This window comes from Cervus elaphus, chromosome 9, assembly GCF_910594005.1.
Source record: "Cervus elaphus chromosome 9, mCerEla1.1, whole genome shotgun sequence".
Lineage (NCBI taxonomy): Eukaryota > Metazoa > Chordata > Mammalia > Artiodactyla > Cervidae > Cervus > Cervus elaphus.
This window is the reverse complement of record NC_057823.1, coordinates 51,085,442-51,108,628: the sequence shown is the minus strand read 5'-3', so window position 1 is coordinate 51,108,628 and position 23,187 is coordinate 51,085,442. Positions and strand designations below refer to the sequence as shown.

Sequence of the window (23,187 nt, the reverse complement as noted above, 5' to 3'; positions counted from 1 at the left end):
CTCACTAGTTTCTTTCAAGGGATGTCAATTCTAAGTACCACAAGCATTCAAATATGTCACAGTTCCTGCCCTCAAGGTAGAAATGACTCTCTTTGCTTCCATCCCTACAAGCACTCTGGCCCACTACCATATTCAGCAAAAGGAAGAAGATCTAGCCTCCAACTCCAAAACTATAGGTTGACTGGTAGGGGCTGGCTGAGTTCATAGAATAATTAACTTCTACGTGCCTCCTGCAGTGATATCATTCCGTGTGTGCTATGTGCCTGGCACTAAGCTAAACCCTGTACTCACTATATACTTGTTTAATCCTCAAAACTGTTATACAAAGTAAATACTGCTATTAATTTTTCAGATGAAGAAACTGAAGCACAGAAAAATTAAGTGACATGCCCGAGGTCACCCAGCATGTGTTGATAATGTCAATTGAAACCAGGTAGTCTGTAAAACTTGTTCTCTTAACTGTTTTTCACTGAACTGCTAACACCCTGGGTTAGCTAAGGATAGCAGCAGGAGTTAAAGCCCAACAGTGAGAGAGGGCTTGATAGAAGGCAGGAAACCAGGGTTACAAATGAAAGTGGAGTAAGATACAGAGTCTCTGGACCTTTGAGCCCCAATCAGTGGCTTGCAAAGCCCTCCCACGGCAGTTCGTGTTTTAATCATTTTTGCACCTGGCACAAAGCTGGGCTCATAATCAGCCTCAAAAGACATTATTGAATTGAATGATGGTTGAGTAACATCTTTGTGGAAAGGATTGGCTCATTTGTCATTATCCACAAGGTTCCCAACAGCAATGCTGCTTATCTAGCAGGTGTTGGCAGCCACAAAGGACATGGTTGGTGGGGAGAGAGTGTGCTGGAGGAGCTGTCAATATTAGTCTTGGAGTCATATTTATTTGCAGAGGCTTCCTCAACCCTCCACTAGCCTTGGTTACCAATCCTCATTAAAGGCCCGATGATGTCAAGCTCTTTACCACAGTGCCCAGACAGAATTATGCTCCAAGCATCTCATTTACTCTCAAACAGAGGCTGGTCTTTTATGGGTGGCTTTGGATATTGCTTTCAGCCCATCAAGTTGACCTTGTTCCTTTTGCTTTCCTTTGTGGGGAGAGCATGGAGTAGACCCACTGAGTAGGCACCCTGAGCAAATGCCTTTTCTAAGCCTACCCTCCTATCCCAAACTGATTTGCCTTGGTTGCTGAAGGAGAGAGCAGAGGTGAACCCCTTGATCACCTCCTACATCTTTGTTGATTCATAGCACCCTTTCCTAGCATCCTAATCACCTGATGTTGTTATATTTTGCCTTGTAAATCCCATTTTGGAACTCTTGCCAGAGTGAAGCGGAGAGTGGGGGGCTATCAGCTCCCCAGCCACAAGTTTCCTAATCTTACTGGAGGGAAGGACTTGGGAAAGGTACAAAGAGGTAGGGTGGGACTGGTGGGGGTTGGGGGGAATAGGCCCTGTATAAAAGCTGAGTAGACAGATGTTCACTTTCACAGCTCTCCTGTAAGACTGGCAGGGCAGATATAGATTAAAATGAAGCACAGACTCCATTTAAAGTGCATTACAGCCCAGGAATCATCTCCCCTTGGGCAGGAGAAGGGAGGAAAGGGCACAGGAGGCCACATAAGTCTCTTTCCTTATCTAGCACCACATGTCTCTCTCCTAGCTTTGTGAAGGGTGATTTACACCCCGGCTGGAATGACTCTCTTTCTGAGCTGATTACATTGGCAAATGCCCCCCAGAGGCCACAGCAGGATGGCCGTATTCAGAAGCAGCAGCCAATAAATCTCAGAGGTCTATATTACACTTCTCAGTACCCTCCCTCCTGGCCCTCTGCCAGGTGGGCTGTGGAAGTAGAAGAGGGCTTGGCTGGAAGATCGGGGGAGGACACCCTTCAATACCTTTCATTACCATCTTCCCTAAGTACTGTTTAGTTGTCATTCTTACAAGGCATTCTGCCTCTGTCTTTATCCAGGGAGCCAGTTGGGAACCAGCCCAGTAAATTTATCTAATAAATAACCCTTATCTTTATGGGTAGAAGTCCTGGATTTCTCCTAGGTATTTGCTCTTGGTAGAATGGCTTGCTCTCCTAACCCTCCTCTGAAAATGAGGAGGCTCCTAAATGGTCTCTCCAACCACTTTTCTCAGTGATCTTTCGTCTAGGGAAATCTCTGCAGTTTAGTCTGAGGGAGGTTTGATCCCTCCATCCTTCCTCGTGACCCTGAAGGGGCTGAATTTTGGAGGAGTGTAGTCTGGCAAAGGTCCTGGGATCTTGCCCAAAGTCTGTCCCCAGCAAGGTCATTTCACCTGTCTGCAGAATCTTGGGGTTAATAATACAACGGAATCTCACCCCTGAAGATACTGATGCGGGGAAATGATATCAGAGATGTGCAAATTCTAAGAGGGGGAAAAAAAACCTTGAAATGCAAGTGCCCTCATGCATTTGTTACAAGATCTTATTTGGGGTGGTTGTTTCTTGGTGGTAGAGCGGATTCCGGAAAGTGAGATAGGATACTTTTTAAAAAAACAAATATTTGGACCCCCAGGACAACGAGTTTCCAGTGGCAGCTCCCACAATGACTCGGCTGCTCCGGGGCGCGTGCCCTGGATCGCCCCCACCCCCGCCGCCCTCCGGGTCTAGCAGGAGAGGCTGCGTGATGCGTCCGTCGGCTTTGGAGTTGGAGGGCGGCGCCCGGGACCCTGGTGGGAGAGTGTCGGCGCCGTGGCGCTCCCTGCGAGGAGGGGCGGGAGAAGTGGTGGGAGGTGCTGGTGGAGGAGCCCGGCTCGCAGAGCTCCTGTGCTAGGAGCGAGGGTAACGCCGAGTCGGGTGCAGGCAAAGCACGCGACATCGACAGCCAGCGCGCGCGCACCCCACCATGGCGCGCCCGCGGAACCCGCGACCTTTGCCGCCTGTGCTCCTGCTCCTGCTGCCGCTGCTGCTGCTCCGAGCTGGTGAGTGTCGTTGGAGCCGCCCCGGCTGGGGAGCGAGGGGATGGGGCTGGTGGCTACCGTGTAAGTGGGGTGCTGGCACCAGAGCCCGGAGAGGTCTCAGACCCCACACTGCGCCCTGGTGCCGGGCGTCCGTCTGTCCAAGCCTGGAGAACTGGAGGAGGAGGCCTAGGGTGTCAGGAAGGGGCTGGGTTCTACGCCTAGTCCAAGTGTCTGAACTTGTAGATTGAGTGTCAACCGTGGCCAGGGCACCCAGGCATCTCCTCGCTGTCGGTTCCCCCTCTTCCTTCTTTTGAGGTGCTCCTATACAGTCACAGAACAACCCGCAGCCAGGCCACTACCAAGACAGCATCTCTAGGAGGCGGGGAGAATCAGAAGCAGAACGCCTTTTGCTCCACATGGGCTTTACCACTTCCACCCCGTGTAAAGACTGGGAAAGTGGCCACTAGGTACAGATGACAATATTGAAGTTTTTGTTAGAACTAACTTGTCACTGGGAACTCCCTGGTGGTCCAGTGGTTAGGACTCAGCACTTTCACATACACACACAAAAATTGACTTGTCACAAATGAGGGTTGAAAACTGCTGCCCAGAATTCGCCAACACCATTACTGAGTGGTTGAGAATATTGCTCACCACCAACAAACCCCCTCTTCAGGATGTACTTTATTATTATTTTAATTGGAGCAGAAAACTCACTATTGGGTAAGATGGGCTTTCTGTATAGGCTGCCCAGCACAGTGCCTTGCCCTGTTATAGATCCACAATAAGTGTTTTATGGAGTACATGATGCAAGGCCTGGTTTTAGAACTATGCCATTCCTCTAAGGAGCATGCATGTGGCCTCTGGGAGAGGGATGGGTGCATGGAATCTCACTGTGGGGCTCCTGTCCAGAACCTGGCTGGAGGGACACTTGAGGCAGAGACCAGGTACTTATCTGCACATGACCTCCTCCACAAAGTAGGACTGCAGAAGTACAGTCTTGGCTGAGAGACAGATGTGGAAGGAAGGAGGGAAAGTACTGACCTGTTCAGACTGACTTTGTCAGTAAATCAGAGCAGCAAGACATCACTGATCTGATTGAGCTGCCCAGGAAATTTCACTACCCTAACAGTATGGCTGTATGTCAGGATTCGGGTAAATTTTTAACATCTTCATCATGACCAACTTAGTGGAACAAGTTACCCTGTGTTAGTGATGAAATTTAACATGACCCCCACCTTCTTTTGTGGAGCTACAATGCCCTCAGATCTACCACTGCTCAGACTTGGTGAACTGTATCAGCTAAGAAATTAGGTTTAATTTTGAATATTGTTATGACTCAATATTTAGTCCAGTTGAAGCAAAAAGACTTGAACCTGCTACATTTCTTTCAGCAAGCACTTTCTGGGTACCTACTAGAAGTAACATCTTAAACTTGCAGCACTTCTCAAACTGTTTAAATCCATGTCCCTTTTTTGATAAAGATAAAAATCTTATGTCTTCCTTAAATAAATTTTGAAATTTCAAAAGTCCTTTTGTTCATCTTTTACATATAAAATTGTTATGTATGCTTTTTTGATTTTGTTTGTTATCATTGTTGTTTCGGCCATGCCATGATCCTAGTTCATGATTTGGCCCTGCAAGATCCTAGTTCCTTGACTAGGGATTGAACCAGGGCCATCAGCAGTGAGGGCACAAAGTTCTAACCACTGAACTATAGGGAATTCCTGTCAAGCATGCCTTTTTGAACCACAGGTTCTCTTTGGAAATTCTGATATGTCCCTAAAAAGGGTCCCATCCTCTCTCTTTCTTATCCCCTGCATTGAGAAATTCTGGTTTAGTCCAATCCCCCTTTTAAAGATCAAAATTATGGACTTCTGTGGTGGTCCAGTGGCTGAGACTCCATGTTACAAATGGAGGGAGACGAGTTTGATCCCTGGTTAGGGAACTAGATCCCACATGCTACAGCTATAATCGTGCATGCTGCAGCAAACATTGGAAGATTCCATGAGCTGCAACTAAGATCCGGTACAGCCAAATAAATAAATAAAAAATTTTTAAGTCAAAATTAAGGACTTCCCTGGTGGTGCAGTGAATAAGAATCTGCTTGCCACTGCATGTGACACGGGTTTGATCCTTTGGGAAGATTCCACGTGCCACAGAGCAACTAAACCCGTGAGCTACAACTACTGAAGCCTGCACACTCTAGGACCCTCAAGCCACAACTAATAAGCCCCTGTGCCTCAACTACTGAAGCCACATGCCCTAGCACCAACAAGTTGCAACTACTGCACCTGCATGCTGCAACTACTGAAGCCTGTGCACCTAGAGCCTGTGCTCTGCAACAAGAGAAGCCACCACAATGAGAAGCCAACACACTGCAACAAGAGAGTAACCCCCATATCTGGAACTAGAGACAGCCCGCGTGCAAAAACGAAGACCTAGCACAGCCAAAAATAAGTAAATAAATAATGACTAAATAAATATAGCAGTGTGTACATGTCAAAAAATAAAAATAAATGCCAAAAAAATCCACACTGAACAAAATACCAAAATTTTAAAGCAAAAGTAACAATGCCATGTCGAGGCATATTAGAACCTGAAGCAAAAGGAGAAATCAGTACTGCTCACCCTGCCCTTTTTTACACATTGGATATGGCATCAATTGTCAAACTTTAAGGGGCATCATTCTGTCTAGTGAATTTGCTAAAATTCAGATTCCCAGGCATTATCACCAGAGATTCTCGTTTGGTAGTTTGGAGCTAGGGCTCAGAAATGTGCATTTTAATAAGTAATCTAATTGATTATTATATAATTGGAAGAGAATGTTGGGCTAACTAAACTTGGAGGCCCCTCCTAATGTTGGGACTCTATTAAGTAAAGAGAAGGTGCTCAGAGAAGTTATTGGGGTGGCTCATAAAATATCTGTTATCTGGTTATTTTTTAAATATTAGTGGGAACTTACAAAGAATAAGCACTGTTCTAAACACTGGTAACAGAGTAGTGATAAGATAGACATGGAGATCTAGCTGGGAAGAAAATTTAAAAATGAAGTAAAAATATATCAAATGGTGATAAGTACTATGCAGAGAATTGGAATAACAGTATGTTAGAGTAGCTGGGGGGCTATTTTACTTTGGTTGGTTGGGGATAGCCTTTGTGGGATGCCACTGAATGACCAGAAGGGTCCAGTCATGTGAAGATTAGGTGGAAGAGCATGCCAAACAGAAAGGTTAGGTGGGCACAAGCTTGTCTTATTTAATGGCAACCAAAAAGAAGGTCGGTGCAGATGTAGGGAAGTGGGAGAGGAAGAGAGAGCTAGGAGGTAAGGTTAGAGAGTTGGGCAGGGCCAGATCTCTACAAGGCTTTGTAAACCAGGGTTCATAAACTAGATCTTAACCTAAGTGCAATGGAAGCTGGTGGAAGGATTTAAGCAGAGAAATGAGATGATCTGATATACAGTTTCTAAGTTCACTTCAGTTCAATCACTCTGTCGTGTCTGACTCTTTGCGACCTCATGGACTACATGAGAGACTTGCCTGTCCATCACCAACTCCTGGAGTTTGCTCAAACTCATGTCCATCCAGTTGGTGATGTCATCCAACCAGCTCATCCTATGTCATCCCCTTCTCCTTCTGCCTTCAATCTTGCTCAGCATCAGGGTCTTTTCCAATGTCGGTTCTTCTCATCAGGTGGCCAAGGTATTGGAGTTTCAGCTTCAGCATCAGTCCTTCCAATGAATATTCAGGACTGATTTCCTTTATGATTGGTTGGTTTGATCTGCTTGAAGTCCAAGGGACTCCCAAGAGTCTTCTCCAACACCACAGTTCAAAAGCATCCTTTCTTTGGCGTTTAACTTTCTTTATGGCCCAACTCTCACATCCATACATGACTACTGGAAAAAACATAGCTTTGACTAGATGGACCTTTGTTGGCAATGTAATGTCTGCTTTTTAGTATGCTGTCTGGGTTGATCATAGCTTTTCTTACAAGGATCAAGCATCTTTTAATTATCATGGCTGCAGTCACCATATGCAGTGATTTTGGAGCCCAAGAAAATAAAGTCTCTCACTGTTTCCATCGTTTCCCCATCTATTTGCCATGAAGTGATGGGACCGGATGCCATGATCTTCGTTTTTTGAATGTTGAGTTTTAAGCCAGCTTTTTCGTTCTCCTTTTTCACTTTCATCAAGAGGCTCTTTTGCTCTTTAGTTCTTCGCTTTCTGCCATAAGGGTGGTGTTATCTGCATATCTGAGTTTATTGATATTTCTCCCGGCAATCTTGATTCCAGCTTGTGCTTCATCCAGCCCGGCATTTCACATGATGTACTCTGCATATAAGTTAAATAAGCAGGGTGACAATATGCAGCCTTGACATACTCCTTTCCCAATTTGGAATCAGTCTGTTGTTCCATGTCTGGTTCTAACTGTTGCTTCTTCACCTGCATACAGATTTCTCAGGAGGCAGGTAAGGTGGTTTGGTATTCCCATCTCTTAAAGAATTTTCCACAGTTTGTTGTGATCCACACAGTCAAAGGCTTTATCACAGTCAATAAAGCATAAGTAGATGTTTTTCTGGAACTCTTTTGCTTTTTCTGTATTCCAACGGATGTTGGCCATTTGATCTCTATTTCCTCTGTTTTTTCTAAATCCAGCTTGAACATCTGAAGTTCTCAGTTCACATACTGTTGAAGCCTAGCTTGGAGAATTTTGAGCATTACTTTGCTAGCATGTGAGATGAATGCAACTGTCTGGTAGTTTGAACATTCTTTGGCACTACCTTTCTTTGGGATTGGAATGAAAACTGACCTTTTCTGGTCCTGTGGCCACTGCTGACTTTTCCAAATTTGCTGGCATATTGAGTGCAGCAACTTGCACAGCATCATCTTTTAGGATGTGAAATAGCTCAACTGGAATTCCATCACCTCCACTAGCTTTGTTTGTAGTGATGCTTCCTAAGGCCCACTTGACTTCACATTTCAGGATGTTTTGCCAAGAGAACAGTTAAGAAATGATCCCATATAATGCCAGTCAGCATTAAAATTATGTTATATTCACACAATGGAATGCTATACAGCAATGAAAGTAAGCTATTTGCAACTATACTTAACAGTGTGGGTGAATTTCAGAAACTTAATATTGAACAAAAGAAGCCAAGACACCAAAAACACATGTGATTGAAAAACAGGCAAAACAAATTACTAATGTTAGAAATCAAGATGTTATATTTGCTTTGTTAGGAAGATGGTGACTGGCAGATGGCTTCTGGCATGCTAGTAATGTTCTGATTCTTTATCTGGGGATCTGGTTATACAGGTATATATAATTAGAAATTCATTAAGCTATACATTTTTTAATTCATGTATTTTTCTACATTATACTTTATTAGCAAACATGATATACAAATAACTAACAAAAACATGAAAATATGCTCAATATCATTAGTTATTAGGGAAATGAAAGTGAAAACCACAATGAGATACTAGCTTACACCCACAAGGATGGCTGTAAAAACAGAACAAAAAACAGAAAACATGAGTTAATAAGTATGTAGAGAAATTGGAACCACCCTCATGCATTGCTAGTAGGAATGTAAAATGATACCAGCTCCTGTGGAAAACAATCTGGTGGCTCATCAGAAAGTTAAACAGAATTATCATGTGACCCAGCAATTCCACTTCTAGAGAAATACCCAAGGAAAATGAATACAGGTGTTCAAGCAAATACTTGTGCATAAATGTTTACATAGCACCATTCACAGTAACCTGAGGATGGGTTACCCAAGTGTCCATCAGCTAATATTTACATAAACAAAACAAATTATGGTATCCATACAACAAAATATTAAGAAAGAGTGAAACACTGACATATACCACAATGTGGGTGAGCCTCAAAAAAGGTATGTTAGAAGAAAGAAGCTAGATACAAAAGTATATATTGTATGGTTCCATTTACATGAAACATCTAGGATAGGTAAATGTGCAGAGACAGCTGACTACGAGGGGAAGTGAGAATGGAGAGTGACTTTAATGGGTACGAGCTTTCAGTTGGGGTGATGAAAATGAATGGGATTTAGAAGTGATGCTTGTACAACACTGAATATACTAAATGCGATTTACTTGTGCCCTTTACGATGATTGATTTTATGTTGCATGATTTTTTCTCTCTCTCTTTTTTTTTAAAGAGTTTGCATCTTTTGACTACCTTCATCCAGTTCTTCCTTCCCACCCTCTGCCTCTGGTAGCTGCAAATCTGATTTCTTTTCCTATGAGATTGTTTGTTTGTTTTTGAAGTATAATTGACCTACAGTGCTATGTTCCTGGTGAACAATATAGTGATTTGCTATTTCTATACATCTCAGAACGATCACCAGATATGGATTTTACTTCAATAAAAATGTTTCACAACCTAAAACAATTTATTTTAAAAAATGGATGCAACAACAAAAAATGGTAATTATGTAAAGTGAAAGATTTATAAACCAATTGTGGTAACATTTTACAGTATATACATGTATCAAATGATCATGTACACCTAAAACTTAAAAAATGTTGTATGTCAATCATATCTCAGTAAAGCTGGAAAACAAAAAAGATGGCTGAATGGTAAGGAAGAATGAATTTCGAAGATGGAATCATAGAGACCAATAAGGACTCTCAACTAGTTCAGACAGGAATTGATGGTGGCTTGAGCTAAGGAAGTAGTGAGAGATGTGGAGAGAAGTGGACAGGTTCCAGATATGCAGTGGAATTGACAGGACTTGCTGGATTGAACATAGGATATGAAGGAAAGAGAGGAATTCAGAATGACTCCTAGATGTCCTGCCTTGAAAAACTGGGGGATGATGGTGTGTTGTTACCACTTGATAGGGACCCTAAGGCCTAGGGTGCAGGGCCTTTCTCCAGGGCTAACCTATAACCAACCATGATATTCTTGAGTAAGTAACAGAATCAGTAAAAACTACCCCAATCCCAGCTGCTGCTGCTGCTGCTGCTGCTAAGTCGCTTCAGTCGTGTCAGACACTGTGCGACTCCATAGACGGCAGCCCACCAGGCTCCCCAGTCCCTGGAATTCTCCAGGCAAGAATACTGGAGTTGGTTGCAATTTCCTTCTCCAATGCATGAAAGTGAAAAGTGAAAGTGAAGTCGCTCAGTTGTGTCCGACTCTTAGTGACCCCATGGAGTGCCTTAATCCCAGCAAGTTCCCAGTATAAGGGTTTTTATTATATATTTTTTTTAAGTTTTTAATTTTGTTTACACCATGTTACTCTTAAGTGACTTTTTGTTTTTGGCTGTGCTGTGAGGTTTGCAGGATCTTAGTTCCCTGACCAGGGATTGGAGCTGGGCCCCAGCAATGAAAACGCTGAGTCCTGACCACTGAACTCCCAGGGAATTCCCTTAAGTGACTTTTAATGGAAGACTGAGAGTTGCTGCTAACTGTCATTTAGCACTCCCATGCATTCTCAACTCTCTGGTTATGATGCTAGCCCTGTTCATGGCATAACTCTGCTCAGGGCCCTCTTCCCAGTGCCTGGCAGGGTCATCAGGCTCAGCCTCAAACAGTTGTTCCCCTTCCCTTCCCAGGAGGCTGAGCAGCCTTTCTTTCTTTCTTATTTTTTTTTTTTTCTGAGCAGCTTTCTTTATCAAACCCCTGCCCTTTCTCGAGCCTGATCTCTTCTGTCCAGATTGTGACCATGGCAGACCCTCCTACTGGACTTCTTGATCCCCGCTAAAGGCCTCTGTGCTACCCCAAGACTTTCCTGCTAAAGATTTCGTCCAGAATCCCCCCACCCTACTTTATGACTTCGTTTTCTCAGACAGCTATTCCGACCTTATGTGAGCCTCTCTTGACCTCTCTCCCTCCATAGGGGACCACCTCCCCACAGAAGGCCGACTCACAAACAGCTGTATCCAGGCCAGGAGGAAGTGCCAGGCCAATCCCACTTGCAATGCTACCTACCACTACCTGAATTCCTGTGCCTCAAGTATAAGCACCTCATCACCTGCAGAGGAGCCTTTGGTCCCTGAGGACTGCATGGAGGCAGCACAGCAACTCAGGAATAGCTCTCTGATGAGCTGTACATGCCATCGGCGCATGAAGAACCAAGCTACCTGCCTGGACATCTACTGGACCATTCATCCTGCCCGCAGCCTTGGTGAGGCCCCCATCCTAGAGTGGGCTAAGCTAGGGAAGATGGCTTTTGGGAGTTTTTTAATCCTGTTGAATATCGGCCACATGGTAGATTCTGACAGGGATGATAATGAAGCTCTGCATTTGACATCAGTAAGAAATGCAAGGAGCAATTGGTTGTATCCTTTTGGGTCCCAGAATACTGCCCTCCCTTCCCACTACTTCCCCCTTTCTTTTACCTGGAAACATGTGGCTGCCTCTTGGAAGATCTCTGAACCAACTGAGGCTCAACTTGGGGAGCTCCTGGAACAGATGGATATGGAGAGGAAGTGGAGGGAAATGGCCTTAACCCATAAATATAACATACAAATACAAGATAATCCATAGGTTCAGAGAGACTGGGAGGCTGTGTCCTGGTGCAGCCTTTAACAGAGAGGATACTCATTAACCAGACAAGAGATGGTAAAAGACAGAGGGCACTGGAAGACCAAAGAGGAGCTTCCTCTGACTGTAGAAATCCCTTTTTATATAGTCAATTTTACTGGACTATGCTGCAATAGTGAAACAGGGTCTTCTAAAACAAAGGTTAAGTTCTTACTCAAGTTCTGTCTTGGCTGTGTCATATGTCCTCTTCATTCTGGGATCCAGTTCAGCCTCTACCTGGGATGTTCTGATGGCAGAGGGAAATGAGCATTGGCAGAATCATTTGATGCCTTTAAAAGTTTCTACTCAGACATTACATGAAATACTTCTGCTCACATTCCATTGACAAGCAGATCACATGGTCAAACCTGATGTCCTCCCCCAGGGGACACTAAAAATCACATGGCAATAAATGAGGATGTGTAGTCTTACAGGAAGGGTAAAAATAAGTAGAAACAGTAATGCAATCTATTGTAGTACATCACTTGGTCAAAACATTCGTTTCCCTCCCTTCCACAAGCAAAATAGATCTACTCACTGTCTAAGGAAGGTGCCTAAGTATTCTATTTAAGCAGAACATCAGATTCCAAGATCCCCGACTTGGATATTATCTTGTGACAATTTCTGTATAAGGTCTGAATGTGTGGTTCCTCTTAATCTAGAAACCTATAAACTAAAAAGTCATCTGCTTCCCATATATACTCAATATATAGTAAGGGAACAGGGACCGGAGAAGCACAACAAACTCAGAAAGAGGAATAATAGGAAGCACACAGGAGACATTGATTCATAGCAATTCTGAAGTCCTGCCACACAACTGATGCAAGGGCTGTCTTCCCTGGGAGTAGGAATTGCTCTTTAATAAGGCCCTGCTTTTGCTCATTGGGGAGCAAAAGCCCAGGAGTTTCTCAGCCCTCTGGGAGGTCCTTTCTTGTCCATTATTTTCTTGGGCTACATCTGAAAAGGGCATTGAAGACTATGACCTCCTTAGGGACTGAATAGCATTCTCTGCTTGCTTCTTACTTGAGGAATGTTGGAGCATCTTAAGTCTCAAAGAGTCAGAGTCTCTTTTAATCCAGGCTGGTAGCTCTTTGCAGTACAACTCTGTCAATACATAATTGTGTTTTATATCTTTTGATTTCTGTCACCTGTGTGCCAGTAGCTGTTCCTATAATCCTTTTCAAGACATACATCTCTTTCCAGACCTAATTAGAGGTACCTTGCCCTTATCAAACTTCTGTGCCTGAGCCACTATCTCAGTCTTTTTACCCTGAACATATTTGTCCAACTGGCAGGATTTATTTGATACTGTCTTAATTGATGAGAGATCTCCACAAAGGGCATGATAGCCATGAACTTGAATTTGTCTTTGCCCCAAGGCTGAGTAGTAGTTGAGCTTATTACTCAAAGCATTTTTCAGTTTTATCTTTTACCATTAGAATATGAGAAGCAGTTGCATTTCTTAATCCTGCAAGTCCTAGAATTTCTGTATTCTTTCTTCTCTGTTTTCTCCTTATTGGTATACTGGTCAGTTCTCTAAGCTTATGTCTTTCTTGTGGTACCTTGCCAAATATAGCCATGAGCATTCACGACATACTAGTAATCTTCCTTTTCTTAGCTTCTTCCTCTTAAAGCACAAGCTCACTCGGTACTTCATCTCCCTTCCAGGTTATTGCAGGCAACAATTTTACCAAACATTGTGTGCCACTGCATAATGAGAGCTGCCAGCCCCCACTAACAGCTTATTCACTGCCCACTGCCCACTCCCAAAGCTAATACCATTTATTTTAGATTTTTTTGTTACTTCAGTACTCCACATCTAGATACCAATTAAATGTTTAATAGGAGTTTGCTAAATTATGCAACCAACTGCAAAATCCTTGGCTTTCACCAACAAAAATGTAACTTTTGTTCATGTTACACACATCTGCCATGGGCTTCCATGAGTTGGCTTTGTTTTAGCTCCACCTGTTTTCTTCATTTGAGGAACCAGGATGGTAGGTGGAAAAGAACCACAGCAGGACCATGTGATAGTTCTTAAAAATTCTTCTTAGAGGTGATTAAGTCTCTGCAGACCAAGGCAAGTCACATGGCCAAGCCTTACAGTAGGGTGGGAAAGTACAGTACTCTCCTAGGGGGCCTAGAGGCACATGGCAACAGGTAAGGATATATAATCATCTCCAGCAAGCAGTTGGAAACAGTAATACAATATACCACTTTCCTTGTTCCCTGACTTCCTCTCCTCATCCTAATCATCTCACTTCTAGGGCTTCACCCGAACCCTCTCCCTAAATCCTCTTGTCTTCCCCTTCTTTTCCCTTGGGAGCTCCCAGGTCTCCCCAGGCATTCAAATCATCCTTTCTGATTTGCTTGATACTATCCATATCCCTTCTCTACTGAAGACATACTCACAGAATGTCCCTGCAAGCTCATCTCTGTCTTCAAACAATAGTTTTTAACCAGCATTTATTAAGCACCTTGTGTATGAGCTATTCAGTGATTTTTTTTTTTAAATTGAGATACAGGTGGTTAACAATGTTGTGTATGCAGTGATTTTATAAGATCCTGTACATCTCTTTCAGGAACCCATTGCCCTATGAGGGCATCTGAAAGAGATGTGTTTTCTTTGAAATCATTGTCTCTCCCTTCTCTGCTTTTTTCAGTCAGGTTCATTCTGGGCCTGGTCACGTTTCCATCACCTCAGTGTGTGATAAATCTCCATAGTCAAGTGGTCAGTTCTGGAACAGAGTTCACTATGGCCCCTTCTCCAATTGCAAGAGCAAACAGGACAGAATCCCTTTACTTGTTTACATACCCATGGGCAATATGTGTAGTAGTTAGGAGTGGAGACTGGAATCAGATAATCCAGATTTCAAATCCCGGCTCCACTTATTAGCTTATGTGAGCCTGAGCAAGTGAATTAAACCTCTTTTATCCTCAGTTTCTTTTTACCTACCCAAAGACTTCTATGAAGACTAAGTGAAATTGTGTATATATATATAACATATTTATATATATAATACAACAGTGCCCAGTATACAGTGTGCACAACAAACAGTAGCTTTATTATTCTTACCATTAAACCCAGTTTATTCATCAAGCCTAGCCTGAACCTTTATGGCCCCGTTCTTTTTCCTTTCCTTCGCCCAGGATGCAGCTAGTTGGGTAGAGATTGTGCCTTTGCCTTTTCCCCAGGAGCTTCAGCCCCTCCTACTCTCATCCCCAGCCCAGTCCTCAGGATTCTGATGCATCCTACCTTGTCTCTAGGTGACTATGAGCTGGATGTCTCTCCCTATGAAGACACAGTGACTAGAAAACCCTGGAAAATGAATCTCAGCAAACTGAACATGCTCATACCAGGTATGCAGGGCCAGCCGGGGCTGGGGTATGGGAGGGCCTGGACCCTGCAGGAAGGGTGGCTGGTGGGGAACACAGCTGGGGAATAAGAGGGGAAAGTTCTAGACTGCCAGGTGACTAAAGAAGCCCTGTCATGGTGAGAGTCTAAGCTATGGGGCATGATCTAGTCTGACAAGTCAACAAAAAGCAATAGTTATTAAGGAGATAATCGAAGTGAGCCTGTTAGAGCTTCCAGCTTCCAAAGGGTGGATCTCAACAAAGGGTTAGAAGGGAGTGGCAGCAGTTCCAGTGAAAAAATGTGCTGAAATGGAGTATTTACCCTAATTCGAGACAGCCAGGAAAGTAGCTTGTGGTCCCTGAAGACTAGGAAATTGCTTGTTTTCAACCATTCTAATGGAATGGGCGAGGTGTTGGACAGGGAATAGTGAGAGTGTGACTCCTCAGGAGTGATTCAGGGTGGGGAGCCATCTGTCTGGCAAGGACTATGATGCATTTTTTCAAGAAAGTGAGGCTGTTGTGTTAATTGGAGAGGAAGACACACATGCACTTTCTTTTTGAAAGAGATGTGAGATTTGTTGTACAGTCAATTCTACATGTTAGAATTTTGAGAGAAAAGTATAGAAATTTATATATTAGAAACTCTAGGTTACAAGGAATCTGGGAATAACCTATTCCAGTTACTCCATTGTTCTGACTGCTGAAATATTCTGTTAATAGAAATATCACCATGATTTCCCAAGACTCAAGAGTATGGGTTTTTTTTATGCATGCATCAATCAAAGAAAGATGGACAGAATACAGATACAGAACCAAAATCCTAAGTAGAATTCGGTTGCATCTGTTGTGGACAGTTCAGAAAGTATACTTTTCCATACCAGGAGGATTGTGGGATCCTAGTTCCCCCACCAAGGAAGGAACCCCTCAAAAGTGAAAGACTGGCGTCCTAACTGCTGGACTTCCAGGGAATTTCCCAGAAAGTACTTTAGAATGTTGTAGGGCCTCTTGGTTACAGTTTCCACCATGGGATCTCACTCATTGCATAGAATTGTAAAAAGGATTTGGTTAGATGTATATGGGTTAAAAACAAACAAACAAAAACCTAGGCAAGCAGAGGAGCAGGATGGGGGAGGCTCATGAATACCAATATTGTTTGAGGCTAGTGCAAGGCCTTTTTCAGGGCAGTCCTCCCTGACGGTAGTGCCCTTCCACTTCTGCCCTTGATACATTAGAGGCTGGGCTGCAGGTCTATGAAGAGGACTGCTGACTTGCTTCCCCTCTCCCCCCAGACTCGGACCTCTGCCTCAAGTTCGCCATGCTGTGCACTCTTAATGACAAGTGTGACCGGCTGCGCAAGGCGTACGGGGAGGCGTGCTCCGGGTCCCGCTGCCAGCGCCACACTTGCCAAAGGCAGCTGCGCGCCTTCTTTGAGAAGGCCTCAGAGCCTCACTCGCAGGGCCTGCTGCTGTGCCCGTGCGCGCCCACCGACCAGGGCTGCGGGCAGCGGCGGCGCAACACCATCGCCCCCAGCTGCGCGCTGCCTTCGGAGGCGCCCAACTGCCTGGAGCTTCGGCACGTCTGCGTGTCCGACCCGCTGTGCAGGTGCGGCTGCTATGTGCTGGGTGCTGGTGAACGGGGTGGGTGCCACTCCTTCTGGGCTTCTTCCTGGGCAGGGTTGAATCTAACCTAGCCCAGGGATCCTGGACTGACTTCACCACGTAGCTATTCTGGATACCTTCTGAAACTCTTTTCTAGGGGGAAATGTGAGTGTGTGTGTGTACGGTGTAAAAACCTTAGAAAATATAAAAATGTCTTAAAATATCACCCCAAACCCGTCACCTGGAGTTAATCTAATATACTTTGGAGAGCATTTCCTTCCAATCTTTTTTCTCTACAGATAAACAAAATCAGACATTTTGAGGGTCTATTTATCTTGCTTTTCTTCCACTTATGGTACATATCTGGCGAGTATTTTCCGATGGAAGCAGTATGGAGTAGAGATGAAGACAAGCTCTGAAGTCACACATATGTGAATTTAAATCCTTATCTGTGTGACCTTGCATCTATCACTTAACCTAAAACTCTGTCACTTAACCCAAGGTTCCACTTACTCCTCTGTAAAAACTGGGATAATAATGCAGACCTCTGGGGATTCTGGTGACAGTTAAATTACATAATTTATGTAGAGAGTTAGCTTACTGGTGCAGTTAAGTAAGCACGCAGTAAATGATGGTGCTTATTTTGTAATTTACTGTCCTTTAACAACTTACTTTTTGACTGTGTACATTGTATTTCACTTTATAGATGCCCCATATTTTATTTAATAATTCCTCTATTTATAAATATTTAGGTTGTTTTCTTTACTGCTATAAATAATGCTGCAATAAATATTACTGTTATTCATTAATCTTTGTGCACAAATCTAATTATTGCTTAGGTTGTGTTGCTACAAATGTCATTACCAAATCAAAGAACATGAAGAATTGTAAGGTGTCTGATCAAAATTTTAGCAAAATTTTAATATGGCTTACCTTGACCTTCTCACGCAAATGTTCATCAGATTGAAGTTATCATCCTTTCAAGTCATATTTGTTGACAGTGAGAGTCACACCAACTTTGTGTTGCAGCTTGGTTCTACCACTTAGTTCTCTGTAACCTTGGGCAAATCACCTCTCTTGAGTCCCACTTCCTCTTCTGTAAGATATTACATAGTAAAAGCTCTTAGTTAGCATAATATTAACACTTAGTAATTACTATGGGCTAAGTACTGTTTTAAGTACTTAACATCTATTAACTCTTCTAAAATTCACAAGAACTCTGTAAGATTGTTGTTATTATTTTTTATCATCCTCAGTTTACAAATGAAGAAACCACAGCAGAGAAAGGATAAATAGCTTACTCAAATTCACCCCTAGATAGTAAATCAGGTTTGTTAATGAAGTTTAGAATGAAAGAAGTCTGGCCTAGAGTCTGCTCCTAAAGGCTCTGCTATGCTGTCTGTTGTTATGCTGGTAGCTGTTACTATTACTATCACAATCACATAGCAAGATATTGTCCCTCCCTTCAAGGAGTTTGCAGTTGAATGGGGTTGACAGAGAAGTAAACCACTGATCTAACACAAGGCAAAATGTAAGGAAAACTGCACAAATATATACAGAAAAATATATTCATAATTCCATTGCCTAAAGATAATCAGCTTTACCTATTGTAGGATGAGTGTTAAAATAATATCTAACATTTACTGAATACTCACTGTATACCATGCCCTATTAAATGCTGTACATTTAATACTTCATCCTCACAAAAATCCACAAGGTAGTGCTATTTTCATCTCTATTTACTGTCAAGGAAACTGAGGTTAAAGAAACTGCCTGAGGTCTCATAATTAGGGATTTTGGAGCCCAAGTCAAAAGTGGTATGCTGTGGAGACTGGGGTGATGGTACATTTGACTGTGACAGGAGCAGGCCTTACTCAGGAGGCGGCCATGGCTCAGGCTCTGAAAGACAGAGAAGGATTTGGCATGAAGAGAGGCATGTCAGCTTAAAGGGGCAGCAAGGTGATGGCTACAGGTCAGACTGTCAACAGGGACTCTTAAAATTTCCTTTTTTCCAGATCGCGTCTGGCAGATTTTCAGACCCACTGCCATCCCATGGACATCCTAGGGACCTGTGCAACAGAGCAGTCCAGATGTCTGCGAGCATACATGGGGCTGATTGGTGAGGCTGGGGGACGTGGGTAGGGAGCCAACCGGTTGGCCAGCCTGGTGGGTGAAAATGCTCTCAAGACTGAACCCAGATGGAGTGGTCCTGAGACAGGTGGGAGACGGATGGGAGCTGAAGGCGAGGTTGGCTTAGTCACCGATAATCTTCTCTTCACCCCATAGGGACTGCTCTGACTCCCAATTTTGTCAGCAATATCAATGCCAGTGTTGCCTTAAGCTGCACCTGCCGAGGCAGTGGCAATCTGCAAGAGGAGTGTGAGCGGCTGGAAGAGTCCTTCTCCCACAACCCCTGCCTCAGTGAGTGCTCACCACCTGCTCCCAGTCCCTGTGGCTGGTTCAGCTCAACCCTGGGAGAGGGAAGGGGTCAGCTTTGTGGTCCACACTGGTTCCAGCCATCTCCTGCAGATGGAGCCGCCCCCTCCTCAGCCCTCAACATAGGCTTACATCTCCCCAGCCTGGGCCTTTCTGCCTTCTCCCATTCCCTAAATGACCACCTCCCTGCCCCTGCCAAGCTGCCTCTTCACCTGTCTGAGCCACAGGAACACTCTTTAGCTCAAGGAATAGCAAACAGAATGAGATAATATCCCACTCCCACCTGCCACACACCCACCCTCCTATATGCCAGGGTCCCTGAGACATTTCCTTTCCTTCTTTTGGAGCCTAAGAAATCTCCAACATCTGCCTGCTCTCAGTCTTCCTTCTCTCCTCAGTGGAGGCCATTTCAGCTAAGATGCGTTTTCACAGCCAACTCTTCTCCCGGGACTGGGCAGCCTCTACCTTTTCGGTGATGGAACGCCAGGTAGGGGCTCCTCTGTTACACCCCCTCCTGCCTTTTCTGGACCATCAGGGGAAACCCTGACAAGGGAGACAAGAGATTGGGGGTGGCGTGAGTTCCTTGTGGTCATGAGGACTGTAGATCTCTAATGGACACCTCAGGGGAGGGGAACAGGCCTTGATGGAAGCTGAGGTGGTGCAAAGGGTGGAGCTGACTCCATTTCATTTTTTCCACAGAACAAAAACCCTGCTCTGAGGCCACAGCCTTGGGTGCCCACTCTTTTCTCCTGTACTCTTACCTTGATTCTGCTCTCGAGCCTCTGGTAGCTGGACTTCCTCAGGGGCCTTCTTCCCCTCTGCCACACCAGCTGACCTGCTGCCTGCAATGGGTGAGGAAGGGACAGCATCGGGAAGGAGGTTCAGTCTACCACGTGGCAACCCTGACCTGTGTCCAGTCAACTCCAGATGAGGTCATGGTAGAAGCTGACTAGCCTCGTTCTCATGCCCTTCACTTCTTTTTTTGTTTTGTTGTTGTTGTTGTTTGGCTGTACCACACGGCTTGTGGGATTTTAGTTCCCCAACCAGGGATTGAACCTAGACCCTCCCAGTGAGTACTCAGAGTCCTAACCACTGGACTGCCAGGGTCATTCCCTTCACTTTTTGTTGGGCTGCCCCTTCTTAGGACTTCAGCGTATCACCTGGTGGTATCCAGCTCTCCCAGGCTCTCTCCTTATTTCTTTCTCCTGCCCACCCAGGATCACTCAGGCTCTTAACAAATCAGTCACACTCTGCTGCATTCTCCAGGTAGGCAGAGTTGGGTGTTCTGAAGTGACCTGGAAAGACATTCCTCATGGTGAGGAAAGCTGGAGGAAGACTCCTGTCTATCCCTAGTTTTCTCCTCTGAGTGGGGGATGGGAACCTACTGCCATCCCTGCCCCAGGATCCTACACAACACTTGGGCTTCAGGAGCTGGAGCATTTGGGCCTTGCTTTCTTCCTGCTACTGTACTAGAGTCCCCCTAGCCTCTTGGATTATGATTAAACATTTTGACTTAAAACTTTTCTGTTTTCCCATTGTCTCACATTGTGAATTTATATAGAACGAGCTGTGTTAACAGACACAAGAGCACAGGCCAGGTTATCTAAGAGACACAGTGACCCTGCCACCTGGTTCTGTGTGACCCCCAGGCAAGTCTCTCAGCCTCCTTGTGCACTTGGCATGGAGTTGGAAGAAAAGTAACTTACGTGAGGCTGTACCAGGTACTAGTCCCAGCTGCTGCCTAGGATCTGCTACTCCCTGTACATCTGTGCACATGAGAACCTGTAGATATGTATAATATTTTGTAAGGAAGATCAGGCACTGCCTGTCAAAGTGTAAGTCACAGACCCCTTTCAACATCCATGAGAAGAGCTTGAAATACATCATCCTTTTCATCAGCTGCATGACATGGACTTGTATGAACGCATATTCCTACATACATAGTTTATTTAACCAGTTCTGTATTGATGGATATTTGTTTGTCTTCACGTTTTTCTCTGAGCCAAGTTTTAAGGCAGCGAGGAGGTGACTGGGGGTAGGATGTGCAGAAGAGCTGCCAGAACAATGGGTGGCATAGGGAAGCCACTCTCTAAACATCCTTGTATCCACATACTCCTGCCCCAGGAAATGCCTGGCCAACCTGCCATTCTGTACACTTCAGTGGGGTACCTGGTGGACTGTCCTCTTTCCCCTCCCAGGAAGATCTCTGAACCGTCAGGGCCTCTCCATTTGCTTTGGCTCTCTTATCATGGGGCTGGGGAGTTGAATGGTACAGTCATTCCTTGCTAAGTGCTTGAATTAGACTAATAGGTCATCTGTACTTTTCTCTGAAGAAGGTCCAAATTCCTGGTAAACAACCAGACCACTCTCCCTGCCTAGGGCCCAGAGCCAAGACCCGGGGTGGGGGTGCACAGTGGCTGGACTGAAGCTTTTAATGGTATCCTGGCTGGCCAGGGTGGTTAATGCCATTAGACTAGTTTCTGGGTAATGAGGTGGGAAGGTCTCCTGGCAGCAGTGGTAAGCAGAGAATGCTGAATTACAGGTCTCTACATGACTAGGGTGGAGCAGATTGTCTTTTAAACAGCTATCTTGAAATTCACCCATTCAATCTTGTATTCATTCAGCAAACCTTAGCAAGTGCTTGCTCTGTTCCAGGCTGTATTTTTCAAGATCTGTCCCTGCCTATTCATGTGCTACCATTTTGGTGAAGGGGCAGCCCAGCCCAGGACTTTGGCAACCGGACCTTGGCTTTAGGCACTTGGGACTTTTCAGTTATCCTGGCTGATTGTAACACTCAGCTGTTTGACCTTGTGAAATACTCTTTATCCTTCTGAACCACCATTTCCTCATCTCCAGTAGGGATGCCAATATGAGTACTTAAAGGTTGCACTTTTGCTTTTGTTTTAAATAAATACATTAGCAATTTAATTTCAGTTAAAAAAAGCAAATTAGCAACATCAACTAATATTTACATCAATTTAAATGGTTTTGGTTGGCAATGTTTTTGGCTTCTTATTTCTGTAAAAGCCTATAAGCGTGAAGAGTTTATGTTCATTTTGATCTCCATGTATATTTGTTAGATAATAGTAAAAATATTTAGAACTATCAAGATTGTTTGAAGACTAGAAATAATTATAACATTTAACATAGTGCCTGATACAGGATGAAGAGTCAATAAATGGCAGCTGTTACTATTATTATTTCTGGGAGGGGATCTGTGGGTATTACGTATTCCACTCCCAGCCCTGGAACCATGGCGAGTGATGATGCAGGCTCTGCCTCCAACTGGGGGCTGAATTCTGGGTGGGGCTGCTTCTGGGCGATTTGCTATTCAAGCTCTGAACTCCAGGATGAAAACCAGAGCTCTCGGTTTGTAGCTCAGGCCCTGAGGGACCTTGGACCAGGTGTGGAGTCAAAGACAGTGTCTCAGTCAAGGATCTTTTGGCTGCAAGTAACAGAAGATCCCTTGGAGGAGGAAATGGAAACCCACTCCAGTATTCTTGCCTGAAAAATCCCATGGACAGAGGAGCGTGGCAGGCTATAGTCCAAGGGGTCACAGAGTCCGACAGGACTTAGCAACTGAGCACGCACGCACACAACAGAAACATTAGAATTACTTAGTAAAAAGGGAATGTCATGCAACCTAACTCCAGGAAGTTCAGCTGGGGCCTTGGCAAGACTGAAACTAAAAAGTCGGGAGCCAGTCTTCAGCTCCAACTGTTGAAGGCCTAGACATCTTGGGCCATCTACTTCATTCTCTCTACAGACCTACTTCCTTTGCATGACCTTCCAGGGCCAGCATCTTCAACCAGATGACCTCCCATCCCAGTTCCAAAGTCATGAAAAATCTGACCGTGCACAGGTTTTAGATTGGCTTTCCTGGGTTAAGGGCCCATCCCAGGTCTATCAGCTGGGTAAAAGAAACACAGACACACATGCAACTAAAGTAATTACAGGGTCCCAGGCCTCTTAGCCAAAAGCAGTTCTCAGAGAAGCAGTGTGTCTCAGCAAGACCCCAAGAGCATAGACACTTGGCAGGGACTTGAGGTAGATTTTAATCACCCGAGATCCAACTTTGGTTTTTTTGTGGCTTCCTTCCTGGTGTAGGAGTGTCTTCTTTGAGCTTCCTTCTTGAAGGATGGGAGTTAGGGACCGACGCCCAATGTTGTGGCTCCTTTGAGTCTGAGAACCATCCTGAGAGCTAAATGGCTTTCTTCTTTATGGCTGCAGAAGGAGGCTTTACTACTGTGGAGCTTGCTAGCTTTCTGGTCCTGACAGTTGAAGAGTGAAGCAAAGTCAAGGGGATCAGAATATGC

At 44.5% G+C, this 23,187-nt stretch overlaps 1 protein-coding gene across 1 annotated transcript; it reads left to right on the top strand.

The window, feature by feature from the left end:
* The first annotated feature begins 1,425 nt into the window (after nt 1-1,425).
* On the top strand, nt 1,426-20,390 carry GFRA3 (GDNF family receptor alpha 3). Its single transcript, XM_043912881.1, has 8 exons — nt 1,426-2,951; nt 10,798-11,085; nt 14,751-14,843; nt 16,127-16,439; nt 18,451-18,554; nt 18,722-18,856; nt 19,270-19,358; nt 19,571-20,390. The coding sequence occupies exons 1-8, from the start codon at nt 2,876-2,878 to the stop codon at nt 19,658-19,660; spliced, it is 1,188 nt and encodes a 395-aa protein (XP_043768816.1). The 5' UTR covers nt 1,426-2,875; the 3' UTR covers nt 19,661-20,390.
* Nucleotides 20,391-23,187: the final 2,797 nt, after the last annotated feature.

Excerpts from the sequence above, each read along its gene's own strand:
- GFRA3 (XM_043912881.1), top strand. The coding sequence starts at position 2,876 with ATGGCGCGCCCGCGGAACCCGCGACCTTTGCCGCCTGTGCTCCTGCTC. Across the intron at positions 2,952-10,797 it reads GCTGCTGCTGCTCCGAGCTG|GGGACCACCTCCCCACAGAA; the intron begins GTGAGTGTCGTT and ends CTCCCTCCATAG. Across the intron at positions 19,359-19,570 it reads TTTCGGTGATGGAACGCCAG|AACAAAAACCCTGCTCTGAG; the intron begins GTAGGGGCTCCT and ends TTTTTTCCACAG.